Here is a 20,674-nt window from a genome sequence, read left to right on the forward strand (position 1 = left end):
CCAGGATCCATGACTTCACTAGCACTGAATAGTTTGGCTAAGTTTCTAATACCAAGTATGAGTTCCCTTTTATTGAGTAATGTGGTGATATTGAGTTCCCTAATATATTGTGCACCCTATTAAACTTATCTGGGGTCAGAGAACAGAATAGCCACTAGATGTAGAGGCCAGAAAATGGTGGCACACACACCTTTAATCCTATCACTCAGGAAGCAGAGATCCATCTGCATCTCTGTGACTTCAAGGCCACACTGGAAACAGAGCCAGGCATGGTGGCACACATCTTTAATCCCAGAAGTGATGGCAGGAAGCAGAAAAGTATATAGGCGTGAGGACCAGGAACTAGAGGCTTTATAAGTTTTTAGGCTTTTAGTAGCAGTTCAGATGAGATCCACTCAGATGAGGACTCGGGCTTCCAATGTGAGGAAATAAGATCAGCTGAGAGGTTGGCTAGGTGAGGTTAGCTGTGGCTTGTTCTGTCTCTCTGATCTTTCAGAGTTTACCCCAGTAACTTGCACCAGGTTTTTTATTAATAAGATCATTTAGGATTCTTGATACAGAGTAAGCCTTAAGTCCAATTAGAGAGCTGTTTGTTACCACCACGTTATGCATACTACTACTGTACCCTTAGGTGTATCATGCCACAATTATTATTATTGTGGTTCATAGATATCATAGCTGGGTAGGACTGTCCACTTCTTCCTTCCTTTGGAAGCTGGCATTGTGCCTTCTGGTACCATGAAAGCTAGCCATCAAGAAGGAAGATTTCAGGTCAGTTCCAGCTCATGATATTATGAACATTACAATAATGTTTAGTTAGACTTTTATTATGATGGTAGAGAGGAAAGATGAGTTGGTATTTTAGATAACATTTGCTTATTGAGGAATGGAGGTCATGAAATACAAGAATTTCTCATTTTATGTCCTAGGTATTCTTAATGCTTCTACCTTGTTTCAATTCCTAAGTGTTCTTTGAAGCAGGAACTGTGTTCTCTAGCTCCCTATCTTACAATGAGAGTAATGAGTTTGACAAGCATATACTTAATGATCAGCTATGTTCATGATCCACTCAGAAAATATTTTTGGCAAGTATTTTAACTTTTGTATCTCTTAATAAAAAGTAAATTATATACTTTGATTCCATAATCTTCTGATGCTAGTATGAGTTCCCAAGAATATGGTAACATGATATTGCAAACAGTACAGATGTAGAAGATATATGAATTGGGAGTTCTTCATGTAGTCACTGACTCAAGAATCACCAGTTAAAGGCCAACTCAGTGTTGTTAATAAGACAGTTACCTGCGTGCTTATGGCTTTAACTGGTTTAGTGATGCTCCTGCACATACCAAAAGTGTGTGCTAGCCTACTCAGTGCTGGGCCTGCACCCTTTTGAAGAAATGGAAATAAAGTTTAAATGATGGATAAAAAATAATCTTGCCTCTTACCAGGGCTAAAGTGTATGCTTCAGCCCTTATCTCAAAGTCCTTTCTATTCCAGAAGTTGGAAACCTGATCGCTCACAGAGGCCAGAATGGTGGAATGAAGCAGAAAGCCACTGAAGCCAGCTGGAGAGACAAGCCCTTTCTGGAGGAGCAGCCACTGCTCTGCTCCAGATAACTGTGGCAAGGCAGGAATGTTGACCTATTGTTACTGCACTCACTGTCCACTTTCTCAGGTAAACAGGAGTTATATATTTTCATTGGAGTCTTTTGATTTAAGTACTGTATTGGCAATATTTTCTGTTGTTTTTGTTGTTGATATTATTATAAATTATAGGCCATGTACAAGTCAAACACTTTTGTAATTAGGGTTTGATCCAAAGTCCTCTTTTTTATAAATAGCATTACATTTTTTATTTATTTGTTAGAGGGTTGGCTTTTCATTGATAATACCTTCTGAGTTACTTTCTGCTTCATTTTGAGCTTTTGAAATTCCTTTGCAAGTCTCCAACTTGAGTATTTTGTGCATAAGTTTTCTTTGGTCAGCACATTTTCAGGGCCACTCTCAGCTTTCCAGTGAGAATCAGTTCCATGCTAACATGATTCTCTTTGAAGACATTACATACAATCTCACACAACATTTCTAACTATTACTACTCATTTTGTTTCTGATGTCCAAGCTAAAACACGACAAAAGATCACCTATTTCATGTAGCTTGTATGCTTTAGAGAATCCCTCTCTAAAACACATAGGAAAGCACTCTCTTCATCTTGTTTCTTGAGAAAAATGTATCCAAGCTTTTATCAGACCACAGTTACACTGTATTTAATCATATTGGCTGGAGGTCTAGTGGATCTGTGTGGTCATATGGTGAAATGCTGTCTTGGATGAGTGTCTTGTTGACTAAATTTTTACCATGTTTTCACTTTAAGAGTAACCTGATTCTCATTTAAAATGCTTTCTTACTTAAACATAACACCTGAACTTACAATACTACAAGAGAACAAAGAAGAAATACTTATTGACAGTGACCAGGGCTAGGGTGTGTGTACATGTGTGTGTGTGTGTGTGTGTGTGTGTGTGTGTGTGTGTGTGTGTGTATGTGTATGTACAGATAACAAAAGCAGAAATAGGCAGATGATATTGTACCAAACTAGAAGGGTTTTTTTGTACAACAAAGGAAATAATCACAAAGTGGGAAGAGAGAACCTACAGAATGGGAAGAAATATTTGCTAACCATACAAACCAAAAAGAGCTCAATACTCAAACCTAATGTTTTTGAAACTCATAGCAAAATAAATAATCTAATTTAAAAAGAAAAATACCTTTTTCCAAAGAAGACTTACGGAAATTTAAGTTAAAACTACAATGAGATGTCACTGTACTCCCACAAGCATGGCTATCGAAAAGACAAAAGATAACAAGTGCTGGTGTAGCTGTAGAAAGATGAAAACCCTGCATATTATGGTTAAAAAGTAAATTCATATAACCATATGGGAAAGGTGTGAGGATGATTCCTAAAACAAAACTAGATTAGACCTGTTATCTGGCCCAGCAATCTCATGACTGGGTATATATCCAATGGAATGAATCAGTATGTGGGAGAAAAATTTTTACTTATATATTTATTATAGATATGGAGTGTGCATGTATGTATGTATGTATGTATGTATAAGCAGATGAGAGAATGAAAAGAAAATGTGATGCACACACAGAGATGGAGGGGAATATAATGCAGCCATTACAAAGAACAAACCGGAAGATACTAGCTGAAGTGAAAGAGTTTGACAAAGACAAATGCTGCATGATCTCACTCATGAAGTTAGATTTCGTGTCTTAGTGAAATCTAGAAGAGATGATTGACTCACAGAAGTGAAACAATATATCGGCAGTTGTCCATTGCAGGGTCTGCATGTGGAACGAAGGCAATCAGAAGGATGTTGGTCAAAGGGAACATGATTACATTTAGTTTAGAGGGATAAATTTGAAGAGACTTATTGGGTAACTAAATGATTGTTTTCAATATTAATTGGCCTGCATAAAATAGTCTGCATCTGAAGTAGCCAAAATACTGTTCATACAAGGATAAAATGCAAAATCTGCCACTTTTAATTTGCGTGTTTATTCTTAAACAGTTATATAAAAATGCACAAGGATTTGATATCACTATTCTTCATGAAAATCTTCAAATACAGAAAAGCAAAAAAGTAACATCATAGGACTAATAGGTAAAACATATCACAAATACTTTTCCTTCAGATTTATACTCAGTTTATTATTTTATAGATGCCTTATGATAACCTATTATTTTTAAGAATAATTCTGGAAAAAAAAGACTTAAGGCTATGTAGTTGAGACTAGTTATTGCTCAGTTTTTATATTAAGAAAGAAGGCATTGTTTACCTATGCATGCAGCCCCTCTGTTTCCACATCCTTCTATATTTGTAAAGTTATAAAAGGAAGCTTTAAGGGGAAGTTCTGGTCTCAGCTGCTTTTTCTTTGCAATCAGGTAGACTGGCAAAGGACTAGCGAAGTGTTGTGTTGTAGTTTTTGTAAAAGAAAGGAACTGGATATTACAAGAAAGAATTACAGGGGGCGGGGGACTTAAATGTTCCCATGAGGTTGTCAGCCTGACACAAGCTAGGATTATCAGGGAAGTGAAACTTCTGATAAAGAACTGCTTCATCTGATTGCTTATAGGCAAGTCTGTAGGGTATTTTCTTGATGAATGATGGATGTGGAAGGGCTCAGCCCACCGGAGGCAGTGGCACCCTTAGGCGGGGCATCCTGGGTGGCTTAAGAAAGCAGGTTGAGCAAGCCATGAGGATCAAACCGGCATGTGTCCTTCTGTGGTCTCTGCTTCAGTTCCTGTTTCCAGGTGACTACCTGAGTACATGCTGTGATTTCCTTCCTGCAGAACTAAGCTGTCAGGTGAAGTACACCCTCTCCTCTCTAAGTTGTTGTCATAGTGTTCATCAACAATAGAAACCAAGCTAGGATACTTACAAGAAGTGTGAAGTCATACAAAAACTGGGGAAATGAGGAAGGGCCTTTTTGAGTGACATTTTTAACAATAAATCAAATAAATCTGCTTTGGTTATAGGCAAGAAGCTGAAATGGGAAATAGAATTCCAAGCAGAAAAGTCAGAGTGATCCCTAGGGGAATTCAGAATACAGCAAATAGCCTCAGCTTTTCTTTATTCAAGTCATCCAGGTTAACGGTCTGATTCTTCTTATCATAATCTTCTTTTGGAAAAGATACAGAAGTAAATTGTCAGTTCTAAGCACAAAGTTTATAAATGTTTCTGTTAGAGAGTTTCCTTGGTACTTTTGAGAAGCAGAAACCATTAATTCCCTGGATTAATTAATTCTGTGAATACTAATCTGAGGTTTTTAGAAATATTTTCCTGGTTACAGAGCTGATGTTTGCTTATTGTACAAAAAATAAAAAATAAAAATAAAATATGTCCCTATTACCAAAAAACATGTGATGGTAATTGAGAGGACACTAGTATCATGTTCCTATACTTACATATTTTAGTAATTATGATGCTGCTGCTATACTATTTTTATAATTTATATTTTAGACATATGATAGCACTTTTTAAATTAAGATTATCAAGTTAGGCATGGTTTTGTACTCCTTTAATCTCAGCACTTGAAAGACAGAAGCAGAAGGATATCTGTGAGTTCAAGGCCAGCCAACCTACATAGTGAGTCCCAGACGAGTTAGGGATACATAGTGAGACCTTAACTCAAGAAAAAAAAAAATCATCATTGTATAGCAACTTTGTGGCATTTCCTACCCTACCATATTGTTGTCCTTTCCCAGGATCTAAATAGCTTTCTCATGATTTAAATGGCTACCTATAAATAATAATTTGAATACTACAATGTTCTAAGCATATATGAGGGTGGCTTTTTTCAAAGAACAATCTATATTGTTATAATTTCTATGTTACGGGAAATAAGAGTTAAGGCTTGCACTGTTAATTAGAGCTAACTAGCCTCTCAACACTATGAGCCAACTCTATTTTAGCCGTATTATTATTTCCAGTAGAGGTTTTTGCTGCCTCTACTAACGGTTCTGCTGGTTTGTAGTTTACAACAGTCAGTTGAGCCAGCTCCTCCCTGTTCCACGTGGAGGTCCTCTACATTCATCTTCCTGACAGGCCTCAGCTGACCTGGATAGACAGCTGGGCTTCTCTCCACCTACATCTCTCCTCAACTGCAGGGGAGCTAGCTGAGGTTGTGGACAAGGTAAAAGCATTCCAAAGAGCCAGTGTGAACAGCATGGGCTTCTTGAGGCCTAGAAACAAAGTGTGAGCAGTGTCACACCTGTCCCACTTCACTACAGATCACAAGGCCCAGTGAAACTGCAAAAGATATTCAGAGCCACTTGCACTCTGTCCTACACATGACTTAAGATTTCTGTATGACTCAGACATGGGAGCTGCTAAAATTTTATAGCCAAATATAATTGGCCTGGTTGTAAGTTCTTTTCTTGGCCATGGAGGGGACCCAGGCCAAGGTGCTCGTTGCCTTGATTGTGGAGAGTGCCAAAACTTTATGAGCCTATCCCAAGACCTTAAGATTTGTGATGGATGCCTTCCAGTATGACTATCACGTCATTTTTGATATCAAATAATATCACTTATTTTTTAATGGTTATGTTTTGTTTGTATGGGTATTTTGCCTACACATGTGTCTGTGCACCACATGCATGTTTGGTGCCCACAGAGGCCAAAAAAAGACATTGGATCCCCTCTAGAACTGGAGTTACAGACCATCACCACTATGAGGGTGCTAGGAATTGAACCCTGCTCCTCTGCAAGAGCAGCCAGTGTTCTTACTGACTGAGCCACATAGGCTGTGGACCTTTATACTTTCTACTGTGAAAGAGCAGAACATAGAATTTGAGACTTTGGTTATCAAGCAAGGAAGGATGCATTATTGAGAGTATTCTGGTCCAACTGATTAACCAAAAAGAGTTATGACGACCGTTGTTTGGGAAAGCCAAGCCCAGCATAGTGTTCTGGATCTCTTACAGAGGATGTATCAAAAAGATTTTTAGAAGTGTCCACCCAGTCATAAGAAGAATCAAATGGAAATAGTAACTAGTATAAAATGGGTTAATATATTTCAAAGTTTTCTTTCAAAATGAGAGAAAATAGGATGCTTATAAATAAAATGCATAACTTGAGTAAATATGTGAAGATTGACTGGGGGCTGCATAGATGCAATGAAAAGATTAAGGAAATGTCATCTAGGATTACTCTAACTAACAAACATAAGTTAACAAAGAGTAGAAAGGTTGTGGTTACTTATTTGTTATTCAATCAAATGATAATTATGTTGTAGTCATTTAGATACAGCTCTCTATAGTGCTAATAGTATGTTTTAGTCCAGTCACATCCGTTGTTGTACATATACTGTTTGAGATGTAAGCACAGAGGATTGCTCTATATGAAACTTCCTATCAGTCTGAAAAGTGAAGCATTCAGTCTTGCCAATGCAGGATGGGAGTAGACTTCCTGTTTATAAGTATTTAATGAGCTTTTTAGAATAAATCATATTCTAAAAAGTTTAGTGATTATTTAGTTATATCACATCAAATAATATCCATATTTTACTTAACACACAGTCTTTACTGATAATTGAAGAATTTTTGGCTGTTTAATTCTATGCTGCTGTGTATCTAAGTATGTCCACTGAGCACAGATCAATTTGTCATGTGCATCAATATAGAATATCATCACACAAAAGCCATTTCAATACGTTTACTGTTAATAAAGTTTGTTTGACATTATTACAATGACTTTATGGTATTTGATGTTACTTTAGAATTAGAATAACTTATGAAGAATGGCTAGTTAGTACTTTTATGATGTGATATTATCTAATATTTAGTCTTTATAGTTTTTTAAGTTTGACTTTTAAATACATTTAAAAAGTATAATAATTTTATTCATATGTGGACAAGAACATCAATAAAACAGATTGAAAAAGGAGGTCTACTGCATTAAGAGCACCCTGTTTAAATATAAGCCTAATTTTTCTAGTTCCTTTATTAATACAATTAATATGCCACATAATAAAACTGAGAGTTCACAAATAAATATACTAGTCTTCATAAAGCCTTATCTTCTCTACAGAAGGTCTCACAAGGAAGTTGTGATATCTTTAAGGATAAATCTAGAGCACAAAAAATGGTTATTAGCTCTTATCAACATGCATACACTCATTGGCTTCTTCTAAAACTCTTCGTTTTAGACTTGTCATGCTCAAATGTATCATAACCTTAAGTGATTAAAAAAACCAGAATATAAAATTGTGTTGACTAGAATATATACAATCATCAGGAAATAATTAATATAGGAAGGATAGACTGAGTCAAAGTCCCTGCTCAGTGTGTGTATGTATATTCCTATGAATGGAGACTCAGTAAATAGACTGATACTGCTAATAAGCTGACAATACAAATTATCAGTGAATTAATTATAAATGAATGAGTATCTGCGGTTTGTATTATAGTTTGTGGGCTAAGTAACACCTTAAATTCTGAATGGTCAGCAGAAGCCAGGGCAATAAAGAAAATAAAGCCACTGAAATTTAGGTCTCTCAAAGCCAATTTTCAGAGACTGATTTACATATTGAAAAGAAGCAGAAAAAATGAAAACATTTATAGAACTCTAACAAGTATCTCCTTCAGAACACACATAAACAAACTCACACATTTGATTCTCATCATTACAGAATGTCTGTGAAATAAATACAGATTAACCTGAAGCATAAGCTGAATCTTAGATCCCAAATGTTAGTGACAGGGTGGCAGCTTGAATATCATAGTCTTTTCTGTTTTTCAGTCTTCATAGAATTTAATGAAGCCACATAAACATGATGGGTCTCCAAGGGAAAAGAGGGAAGGATATTGTGGAATGTAGGCTTTCTGAAGCATAGTAATATTAAAAATGCTAAATTTGGGAAACAGGAGAAAGTGTTCAGTGTTTATTCTGCAAATTATAAAAAAAGAATTACTGCACCTCAGATGATGGTTATCTATAAGACATAAGTAGAACACATTCAGTATTTTGAGAAACAGTGCAATGTATAGGCTTCGGTGGTTTGAGAAACGTGCCCTTACATCCTCTCCTAGGACTGCTTCATACATTTAAGGAGTGTCTGAAGAACACAAAATTACACACTTCTATTTTAGCAAACAATTCTGGGTGAACTATTGAGATGTGTGTGGTCATATGTGCAGGAGCATTTCTCAGATTTGTTCATTGTTATGAAAGTTTTAGAGGAATGCTATGCCCACAGGATAAATGGAAGTAATTAAATTAACACATCAACTCCCAAAAATCCATCCCAACCATTGAAAGTAATGTTTTGGGAAAATATTTAATGCCATACAAAAGAGTCCAAGGGGAAAAAATACAAACTGATAATGACTCAATACTTGAAAAAAGAGAAGTTGGAGAGATGGCTCAACTGTTCAGAGCACTTATTTCTCTTGTGGAGAACACAGATAAGGTTCTCAGCACACACAGAGCAGCTAACAACTATCTCTACCTCCAGTTCTGGCCTCTGCAGGCTCTACACACATGTGACATACATACATGCATACATGTCAAACACTCATACATAAAATAAAAATAAGTAAATCTAAAAGATATGGATACATATAAAGTTTCCAAGACAAAAGAAAGAAGATGCATTCATCCATGGAAAGTATTTAGAAGCAATGCAATTTCTTTAGAGAACAATCGCCAGTGTCTAGAGTTGATGTTCAGGCTCGGGACTCAAGGGTCATATTCCTCAGTGGTATAGTACTCAAGTCAAGCAAAGAGGTCCCCCACTCTGTCCATGTAATAAACCCTAACTAAATGCAGTGTCACCAAAAACTAAAAATAAGACATGAAAGTAAAAGGGAGAGTTGGGAAAATAGATTTTGTAAAAGGGGAAGAGAGGACAGTGGATAGGGACTTGGATCAAAGACTGTTTTATGTTTATGTATGTATAAATATGTGTGTGTGTGTTTGTGTGTGTGTGTGTGTGTGTGTGTGTGTGTATAACACTTTAAAAACAAATAATTCAGGATCTGTCACACAACATTAAAAGATTGTGTCAATACATGAGTGGTTATATAGTAGTGCCAATAAATACTGCTCAAATATTAGAATTTAATGTTTGGGGGCTAGTGAGGTTTCTTGGGAGGTAAAAGTGTGGCATGCATCTCTAGGTACTTGAGAAGTCTAAGGAAAGAACCAAGTTCAGTGTTATTCTCTTGATCTCCACACACATGCATGCATGCCCACATGTTATACACAAAACTGCACATAAATTTTAAGAAAAGTATTAAATGGATTGGGCCTGGAGGTCCACAATAGAGATATAAATAGCTAAAGAGAAAGTATAGGGATGTCAAAATCTATAGTGGCCTTTGTTGAAAGATGGTTTCTTGCTTTCCTAATGAAAGACCCTGAAAGATTTTAGGCAAGTTAAAATATGTAGACTCTAAGAATTGAGACTAACTGGTTGCATGCCTGCTTGCACTGTCTAACTTGTTAAGTTATACATGCATACTGTTTAACAGTATGTTGATTTCCCACATAAATCTTTTGAAATCAGTTTAAAACCTCCCCTGAATCCTGTCATTTGACAGTTTTCCAGCACTTCGTCACTCCCATTTCAGATGTTTCAGATGTCCCATTTTTTTAATTTGCAACTATGCTGTCACTGAAAACTTTTTTATAAGGAGCCACATGTCCCATTATTAAGACACTAGGACAGTGTTCTTCCTTTTTAATGTGGTTTTGTGGCTTCAGTGATGTGACTGAGTAGTACATGTTAAAGTGATCACTGAAAGGGTTCTTCAAAACACAAGTATACAACTGTGACGTCACTCTCCATAATACTAAGAGATTAGATTAAATCTTTTTTTAATTCACTTATGTTTTATATAATTGCTCCTTCAAGATCACCTATATAAGCATTCTATACTATTGCAGATCCCTGTTGTTTGTTTTTCAAATAGCACCTTGTAACTTAATGAAAGAATTTAGAGAGTACACCATAATATAAAGTTTTGTAAAATCATGACTATAAATCAACTCTCATCCCTTCAGTAATGCTGAGAAAACTTGCCCTTACATTTGGAAATGTATATTTTATTTCTTCTATTATTTCCATTTAAAAAAAAACTTTAGAAAGAAAAATAGACTAAAAAATTATCTTTTTTCAAAAAAGAAAAACTGAATGTTACATATGATTTTGACAGAACAGGACACAAAAGTGGTTGGGTACATTTAGAAGTTTATTTTTTAAATTGTGTGGCTTCTCAATTTTCAACATGAAATGTACATTTTACATGTTTACATATATTTCAGGCTACATTATTGGAATTTTGAAGTCATGAAAACACCAGATGAACCAACCTGCAACACCTTGGATTCACATTGGAAAATAAAGAGAACGCTTAAAGAATGTGGCCTATAGAGGTGGTAGCCCCTGGAAACATTAACCAGCTGGTAGTGTCAAAACAGACCAGTTTCTAGAAATAGAGATTATTCTAGTCCAGTGTCAAGGTTCAAGAAAAATGTACAACTAAAAACTTTTCGCCCCCTCTCTTCTGCTTCAGACAGGTACTAGCACAGGTGAATTATGATTTTCCCTGGTTGAGAGTATTTGGTTTTGCCTATGTAGACCATGCCTAGGAATGAAATGCGTTGTATTTAATGTAGATTATAATGGGAAACATTTTCACAATGGCAGATTTCAAAGACTTGGTTCCAAACTGAGCCGAAGCTTCCCGATGTATTTCGTAGTCCAGGAAAACTGTGCCATGCTGGCCCTGTTTTGAAGGCCACCATGCTCTCTACTAGAAGGATATCATCTTATTGCTGATATCTTTGGAGCACCCCAAGCAGACACAGAAAATGAATGGAGGCAAAGAGTGTGACGGAGGAGACAAGGAAGGAGGTGTTCCAGCTGTACAGGTTCCTGTGGGTTGGCAGCGACGTGTGGATCACAATGGCGTGCTTTACATCAGGTGAGCTCCTACTATCTCTGTTACCTCCAAGTTTGCAGTTTCAAGATTAGGGCAATAAAAAACTGATCTTCTCTAAGGGAACAAAATATTGTGACTGACAGCACCTAACATAAACTTGAATAAATGACCTCTGTGCTAGAAATACACAAGTATTTTTATTCTGTGCTGCTTAGCAATGTAAATTTCCTTAGATTACTGAAGAGAATCTTTATGCATTCCTTGTGTCTATGTAAAGTTATCTTTCTGCTTCCCTGTAATAAGGATAAAGAAAATACAAAGCCTTCTAAAACATAAACAAGGATACTATACTCACAGGAAAATGTAAAATACTAGAAATAGACCCAATATCTCTTAAGATTATCACCCTGAATGCAGTGCCTTAGACCACTTGGCCATCCCAACATGGGAGCAGATGCAGAGATCCACGGCCACAACCCAGGTGGAGCTCCGGGAGTCCAATCGGCAACAAAGAGGAGGGATTGTGTGAGCAAGAATTGTTGAGACCATGATTAGAAAAAGCACAGGGACAAATAGCCAAACTAGTGGAAACACATGAACTATGAACCAAAAGCTGAGGAGCCCCCAACTGGATCAGGCCCTCTGGATAAGCGAGACAGTCAATTAACTTGAATGGTTTGAGAGGCCCCCAGGCAATAGGACTGGGACCTGTCCTTGGTGCATGAGCTGGCTATTTGGAAGCTGGGGCTTTATGCAGGGATACTTTGCTCAGCCTGGTTGAAGGGAGGAGGGGACTGGACCTGCCTTGATTAAATCTACCAGGCTGAGCTGAATCCCCAGGGGAGTCCTTGCCCTGGAGGAGATGGGAATGGGGGAGGGGGGCTGGAGGAGGGAGGACAAGAGAATCCATGACTGATATATAAAATTAAATTAAATTGTAAATTTTTTAAAAAAGATATAAAGCTCTCAGCTACTGCTCCAGTCCCATTCCCATCTACTTCCTGCCATTATCATCATGCACTAACCCTCCAAAATTTTAAGAAACCAAATAAATGCTTTATTTTCTGAGGGGAAAAAAAAAAGAATATCGCCCTGTTTCAGAGTACTTCATCGGGCTTTTCTGAGGCTAATTTGCAATTTTCATGGTTAGATCTCTTGACTAAAAGTAACTTTTATCTTTTCTGTATAGACTTTTAATCAATTTTCTTACCTGTAATAGCAAAAACAAACAAACAAACAAACAAACAAAATCATGATGCACATGGCCTGCCTTTTTATATTCTTATGGGGTGTGTGTGTGTGTGTGTGTGTGTGTGTTTGATAGAACAAGTTGAATGGAATAAATTGCCCCTAACCAGGCATGGTGGTGTACATCTTTAATCCCAGTGCTTGGGAGGGAGAGGCAGGTGGCTGAGTTCAAGGCCAGCTTGGTCTGTTTAGCAAACTCAAAGCAACCCAATGCTACATATTGAGACTCTGTCTGAAAAACAAAACAAAGTTTTACCCTCTTTATTAAATAATTGACCCCTAAATTAATTAATTTTTAGTTTTTGATAAATAATGAAAGTTGGATACCATAAATTTTCATGATACAATTTAAGAACAGAAATTTTTCTAAGATATCTAACATCATTATAATCTTGGTATACTTTCAGTATGGCTTTTGTAACCTAGCTTCAACAGAATTCTTCAGTTCCACAAAGATATATATGTATGTATGTATGTATGTATGTATGTATGTATGTATGTATGTGTGTATATATATATAGAGAGAGAGAGAGAGAGAGTGGTGCATGCCTATAAACTCAGCATTTAGGAGATAGAGGTAGGAATATCAGGTTTTCAAAGCAGGCTTTGGCTACATAGTGAGTCAGAAGCCAATCTGGGATACTGAAAGTCCTGTCTTTAAGAAAAAAACAAAACAAAACAAAACAAAAAAAAACTAAAGATACATGAATGAGATATTCTTTGCTATATGAACATAAAGACTCCATGCCAGATCTCAAGAGTTCAGCTCAGATGTGGGTTTGTTTGCTTTGGATAAGATGTTTCTTGAGGTAAACTTGAATTCCAATTAAAATTCCTTTGTCACATGTATATTTTTTTCTGACCTTTTAAAGGCATGATTTGCTAATTATAGTAAAGGAATAATAGAGAATGGGAGGTCCAGCCCTTGGAAAAAAGATACACAGGACTCATGACTAATCTTCTCAAAATATTTTTATTGCCAATATTCTTCATGGATTGTCAGAAATATTTTGTTACTAATACAATACTGCTCATTATCTATGACATATTTGTGTTTATGACTGTTCAAGATTTATAAAGAAAAATGTATATTCAGATATACTAAGTGATTCCACAGTTTTGATAACTACTTATGAGATCAGCTTTTCACATTGCTGTGAGCAAAAATCAGGTCAAGTTTCAGAGTCAAGAAACCAAACAAAGGTCTAAGAATCCACAGTTACCTTGTTCGTGAGTTTCCAAGTCTCCCTAGTCTTGAATGTCTGATTATCCTCTTAGCATGAGGTCTCCAAATTCAATCTGATCACCAAGAATTCTTAGAGAGGAACTTCCCAGATAAGAGCATCAGTCTAACCTGTTTGGCTAAGACTGAATTACTGCTGGTGCGTTGGTGGGAAGTTAGCCCCTCTGCTGTTCCCTTCAGCTTAGTTAGTGTCCAGCTGGCCCTGCCTCGAGGCACAGAGGCTACATCATAAGCAGTCCACCTGTTTCCAGTCCTTTCAGATAACTATTTTATGTTAATTATTACTCTCAGAAGTTAATTAAATAGCTGTAACTGGAGAAAGGAAAAAAAAAAAAAACCCTGAGTAGTAGGAAATATTTTTAAAGTATCTGGAGTATTCATAATAGAATTTAGGAATTCTTCACCTTAGGCTAAATTTTACAAGTAAATCCCTCTAGATTGCCATCCATACACTTTCTTTTAAGTAAAATATTGAGCAGTTTCTTTTTACTAAACTTACTAATTTTTCATGAGAAAAAAATCAAAATGATATTTTAGTGACACTTCTATTAAACTTATCAAAACTTTAAAACCATTATTGCCCCTGTGTGCTCTGGTGAATCTCTGTAATGTGAAAATTACTGTTCTTTCATGTAATCCAGAACACCTTAGCTCACTAAGTTTAGGATAATTTTTTTTTAGATTTTTTTTTCTTTTGTGCCAAAGTCACTTGTATAATTTTCCATGAACACAAAATGAGTTCCATTTTAACCTAACCCATTTCAAATACTGCCTGTTTTTCTGTGGAGGCAGACTAGATTCTATTCAAGAGTAATGCTCCATATATGAAACAGGATATTGTTCTTAATGAATCTGACCAGAAGGCTTATGGGGAGGTTTTTCTAAAGAATTAGAAATAAAATATAATCTCAAAGTATATATAAATTTCAAAGCAGAGTTATGCATTTATGTTGTAAAAATCAACCATTTAATAATAAAATGTCCTAAAATGCAAATTCTGTTTTTAAACAATCCTCTAATGTAATTAAGTAGCACAGACTTGTCCTTTCACCTGACTCCATACGTAATGTATAGACTTGCATGTTTACTTCAGCTGACTTTAGTACCTAATGTATAGACTTAAAGGGTCCATGCTTACCTCACCTGACTTAGTATCTAATGCATAGACTTGAAGGATCCATGCTTACCTAGGCTGAGTCAGGACCTAATGCATAGACTTGAAGGGACCCATGCTTACCTAGGCTGAGTCAGGACCTAATGCATAGACTTGAAGGGACCCATGCTTACCTAGGCCGAGTCAGGACCTAATGCATAGACTTGAAGGGACCCATGCTTACCTAGGCCAAGTCAGGACCTAATGCATAGACTTGAAGGGTCCATGCTTACTTATTTTACTGATGTCAAAACCTGAGCCTGGTAACCTATCGTTATGACTACCTAACACTCCATTTCTTAAAAAGTTCACCTTCTTCTGTCACTTCTGCCTAATAGCTGTCTCCCTTTATGTACAGTCTTTCTATTCACTGGAATTTTAATTAGATTACACTTATCTATCTTCAAAGAAACACTGACGGGATGGGAAGAAACCTCCACAGAAGCAGGCAGCAGACACAGGATGGAACTGTTCTCTCCAATTTTCTCGTGTACTTTAAACTTTCTGGTTCGAACCTTAGCCTGTTGCAGTGTCCCTTTCCACTCAGAGAGCTTAAAGTGAACCCTATTGTTCAAATAAATAGCATCATTTTATGGACTTTTTTTTTTTGGTTCATTTTTATTTTTAAATAGGATTTCTCTGTGTAGCCCTGGCCTTGAACTCAGAGATCCACCTGCCTCTGCCTCCCAGGTGCTAGGATTAAAGGCATGCGATGCTGCCACCACCAACCAGCACACTTTAAGTATTTTTCGTCTTCCTTTCTTACCTGTTTATGTCCTTTCTTAAGAAAAGTTTTCCCATCTTTAATCTGTTCCTGGTTTTCGAAATGCTTTGTCATTTTCTATGAACATATGTATTTTTCTGAGAAGTATTTCTGTTCCAAAGAAAGAGATAGTGTTAAAGTCTGTAATTTAGTAGCTAACATAATATTGGCAAAGAAAATGTTTTTTCCCTAGTAGGAAAATATTATCTTGTGAAGGGACAATAAGTCTGTAAATTGTGCTTTTTTATAGTATGTGTCATCAAAATTATTTCCTGATATGTTTTTAAACTATTTTTACAGTCCCAGTGGGTCTTTGTTGTCTTGCTTGGAGCAGGTTAAAACATACCTGCTTACTGATGGAACATGCAAGTGTGGCTTGGAATGTCCTCTGATTCTTCCCAAGGTAACCGTCACAGTCCAGTACAGCAGGGTTTGGTTTTGGTGTTCTGGCTTGGGTTTGGTTGTAGAAATTTTATATATTTGCTTTTCTCATTTCACCTCTCATTTTTACATTAGGCCTCTGGTCTTAAGTTCATTTCAATTTTTTATGTGCACTTTGGAATGCTTAAAGATTGTGAAAAAATAATTTTTATTTTCAAAGATGACATACTGATTATTTTATTGTTCCTTTTATTGGAACTGCTTCTAGTGTAGTGCTTTCTTTCACTACTATGGCTACTCAAATCCATAATGTTATTCTTAAGACTGGTATCAGCAAATCTGCCACAGATACTCTAAAATCACAAAGCTCAGCTCCCATAGCAAAAAATTGGAAGTAGTTTTATTGCTTTACAAAGTAAAAAGCAAATAAATTTTAAAAGGTGAATTATTTGGTATGAAAATAGACAATTATTCTCTGAAATGTGTATTTACTACTAGTTTTCAAATTAAACACTAATAAACACCATTTTTTTGTATGGTACCATATTTTTAACTACTGAGTTGCCTCATCCAGCCTTGGTGGGAGAGGAGGTGTCTGGTCTTGCAGCAGTTTAATGTGCCAGGACTGGCTGGTGCACATGGAAGCCCGGGCCTTTTCTGGGGAGAGGGGAGGGGAAACTATGATCAGGCTGGGGAAAAGTAATTAATTAATTTAAATAAATAAATTTAGGGGGGAAGATTTATATGATAAATGAGAATTTTTGACATACAACAGTTTTAGATCAATGAGGAGGTAATATTTGTATAGCAATAAATGTAAGCAGCCGGGAAGTGGGCGTATAGGAATGCTGTGGGAAATATACAAATATAGGATGCTATGGCTCTTTGTGCTTTTACCGTGTGCCTCATGTGTTTTTGTGCCTTTGCCCTGTCAGGAAGTCTCTGAATCAGAACCATCACCAGATAGTTTGCCCTTCCCTATGTTCGATATCAGATTTGTGTCATTTTAATTGTTTGTCGCTAAAAACATATTATTTGGCCAGAAGTATTTTTAAACTATGTAAAGTTGGTTTTCTTCCATTTAAAATCTTAAAGGTTTAATTCCTACTGGAAGCTTAAACTATGTACAGTGTTCCTCTTTGTAAACAAGAGGGTTTTTTATTAAATATTTTCATGGACCTACTATCAAGAGATGGCGTGGTTTTTTTCCAGGTGTTTAATTTTGATCCTGGAGCTGCTGTGAAGCAGAGAACCGCAGAAGACGTGAAAGCAGATGAAGATGTCACCAAGCTCTGTATACATAAGAGGAAAATCATTGCAGTGGCCACACTCCATAAAAGCATGGAGGCCCCACATCCTTCTCTGGTGCTCACCAGTCCTGGAGGAGGAACAAGTATGTAGTGCTGGTGTAGTTAGGAGATGTCTCTGACTCCACTCCAAGACAAAGAATAGCTAGAAAGCACTTTGCAAGGGATTTCTGTCTGTATTTTGAACATTTACAGTTTTTTTGTGTGTTCTACCATTTTTGAATACAAACAGCAAATTTTATCTGAAAAGTTACTGTGGATCTATTTCTAAAATTTTCCCATTCATATCATACAGTAACACAATCAAAATCAATACTAACCAGCAAATTAAAAATCTTTGTCAGTACCTACAGACAAGCTTACAGGGGAAGCTACATTGTTTTATAGGAAAACAGCCATTTACATAGGGCTAGATTTCAGTGGATAAGATCAAGCCTCAAATATAGCTTAGAAATATTATTAGAAGTTTTTTGTATCTTATTATATTTTATTTTATTTTATTTTATTATTAGCCCTTAGAAGTCTGTGTGTTTTCTAATGAGTCACAGAAAGGGGTAGATCCAGATGGGAGGGAGGAACTGGGAAGAACAGAGCAGGGGAAAACTGTAATCAGGATATTTTACATGGGAAAGTCCATTTTCAATCATAAGTAAATAAAAAGAAGTTAACTATGTTAGTGTTTTAGTCATAATAGCTATTTATTAAGCACCTACCCAAGTACAAATCACTTGGCCCAGAGCTTCTTATGATACACTCCCAACACATACACATACATTCCTTTTAAGTAAAAATTTTAGTACATGTGTTGATTGAAGTGTGTTTGTGTATACAGATGCGCGTCCATTCACATGGATGGGCACAGTGCACCTGTGAAGGGCAGAGGACACCTTGCAAAAGTAGGTTCTCTCTCATGGGCCAAACTCAGCTTGTCAGGCCTGGGGCAAGTGCCTCTACCCACTCAGCTGCCTGTCTAGCCCTCCCTCACACTTCCCTTTGTGAAAAATGGCAGTCACAGAAAACTGACAGGGTATTTGTTCAATTGCCATGTGCTGTTAAGTTTTATTTTCCAAGCTGTACATAAATAAATTCACTAACATCAAATGCTACTTGATGAGAAAGATTATAATATCATCTGAATGTAGAAATAAAGAACATTCTCCTATGCCACCACAATCCAGTGATACTGATGAAGTTCCATGAGCTAACATGTAGTCTATATTAAAGTTCCTTTTATTTGCCTACTAATAACCCTTCCAGCTTTTTTAGAAGTTCATTCTTTTTTTTAGAATCTGGAATGTAGCCAGAGATTGTACGCTATAATTAGCTGTTACATTTCTTTAATCTTCAGTTCCCCAGTTTGTGTCAGTCTTTCATGACATTGACATTTTTGAGGCACATAGGCCAGCTTTGCAGAATGTTCCGCAATTTGGATTTCTTAATCATTTCTTCACATTACGTTTATGCTCACTTTGGTAGGATTGATATATAAATGATGTTATATCTTATCAAAAAGTATATAATGTCAGCTAATCCTATGTTGACAATGTTAAATTTGATTACTTGCTTAAGATTGGGTCCATTCAAGTTTTCCACTGTTAAAGTATTTTCCCCTTAATGATTAATTTGTACTCTATGGGATTACTTGAAGCTAAAGAACTTCTGTTCATAGCACTCTTATGAACTCTCTTCAAAATTGCACAACCTATCTGACATTGAAACAATAACTCAACATGAATACAACTAAGCTCCCAAGTGTTCATTTAATGGACAGTTGATTCTGTTCTACAAAATTCTAAAAAATACCATCATAATGCATGTAACCTATGATAATCATCCAAGACTTAATGGCAGCACTCAAAGACTGGGACTCATAATCAAGACCAGCTTTGAAAAACAATTTAGGCATAAAAGAATAGCATGAGTATACCATAATTAGTGTGTGACCTGGGTTGAGTAGAAGATTAAATAATAATAATAAATGACTGGGGCGAAACCATTAAGAGCCCTGAATGCAAGAACATATGCATGTCATACACATAATTAAAAGGACTCAGGGCAAAAGTGCCGAGAAAGAAAAACTGGCATTTAGTTGTTGTTAGCATAGTGCTGCTGTCCAGTAACCCACTAACTTTGAACAAGGAGTAGTTGAAAGAATTGCTCCACGGAGGTAGGTGAGGAAAAAAGCTTTCAGGGAGCTTATTTCTTAACAAGTCTAGTTTTTAAAATGCAAATTGATTCCAACATTGTAAAGGAACACTTGATATTACTAAATTATTTAGAATTTACCATTGCCCTGCCACCTTAGTGTGGATATTATCACTTTGCATGTATCTTGCATATATATTGCATATGCTTTATTTTTTTTAGATTTATTTATTTTATATGTGTTTACCTGCTTGTATATATGTGCACCAATACATACCTGGTGCCAGAGAGATCAAATAAGGACATTTGATCTTCCAGAACTAGAGTTACAGGTGGTTGTAAGCTGTCATGTGGTTGCTAGGAACCCAACCCAGGTCCTCTGTAAGAATAGCAAGTGTTCTTAATGACTGAGCATCTCCAGCCACACTGTTCTTAAACATGCTGAGCCTGTACTGCCTTCTATCACAGCATATTCCTGTCTCCACATTTTGCCCTGTTGCTCCAAAGACCCAGAAGAATCTTGATCTAGATCTTTTGCTATACCTGTCCATACAAATTCAATTCTTGAAATTAAAGATACAATAAAAGTGTTCCCCATCTCCTTTTAGAGTGTTGTGTGTTGTTGGATTAAATAGACTGTTTTACTAGCTTCAGGCTTTATGTTGTCATAAATTGGGGTTTAAGTAATTAAAACTTCAGACTTCCTGGGCAGTTCTCACCTCCCTGTAGTATAATAGTAACATAGTTTCCCATTTGTTCTTTAAGTGTTGTCCCTGACCAGTACCAAGCTCTCACACTTGCTGACTGTGCTTTCCTGCCTGTCATTCAACATCAGCCTGACTCTTGTCCATTTGGCATCCCTGTTACTTTAAAGTTAGTAACAATTTGTCCTCAGGAATAGAAGAAATTCTTTCTGAATCAGTTTCTTTAATTAAGAACCTTTAATAATCCCTCTTTAATGAAAAAATTATCCTCAGTT

General features: G+C 36.4%; 1 protein-coding gene across 6 annotated transcripts in view; it reads left to right on the plus strand.

The window, feature by feature from the left end:
- The window catches only part of Mbd5 (methyl-CpG binding domain protein 5), a 148,296-nt gene that overhangs the window by 72,909 nt on the left and 54,713 nt on the right, over nt 1-20,674 (plus strand). For 3 of the 6 annotated variants that reach the window (XM_036183292.1, XM_036183291.1, XM_036183297.1), the window contains 4 exons: nt 1,501-1,677; nt 10,836-11,497; nt 16,163-16,265; nt 17,456-17,636. In XM_036183292.1, the coding sequence (XP_036039185.1) occupies nt 11,385-11,497; nt 16,163-16,265; nt 17,456-17,636 (397 nt within the window). In that variant the 5' untranslated portion in view covers nt 1,501-1,677; nt 10,836-11,384. The remainder of the gene's footprint in view (nt 1-1,500; nt 1,678-10,835; nt 11,498-16,162; nt 16,266-17,455; nt 17,637-20,674) is intronic. The other 3 variants (XM_036183293.1, XM_036183294.1, XM_036183296.1) reach the window with 3 other exon arrangements.

The sequence above is a fragment of the Onychomys torridus genome, chromosome 4, assembly GCF_903995425.1.
Source record: "Onychomys torridus chromosome 4, mOncTor1.1, whole genome shotgun sequence".
Lineage (NCBI taxonomy): Eukaryota > Metazoa > Chordata > Mammalia > Rodentia > Cricetidae > Onychomys > Onychomys torridus.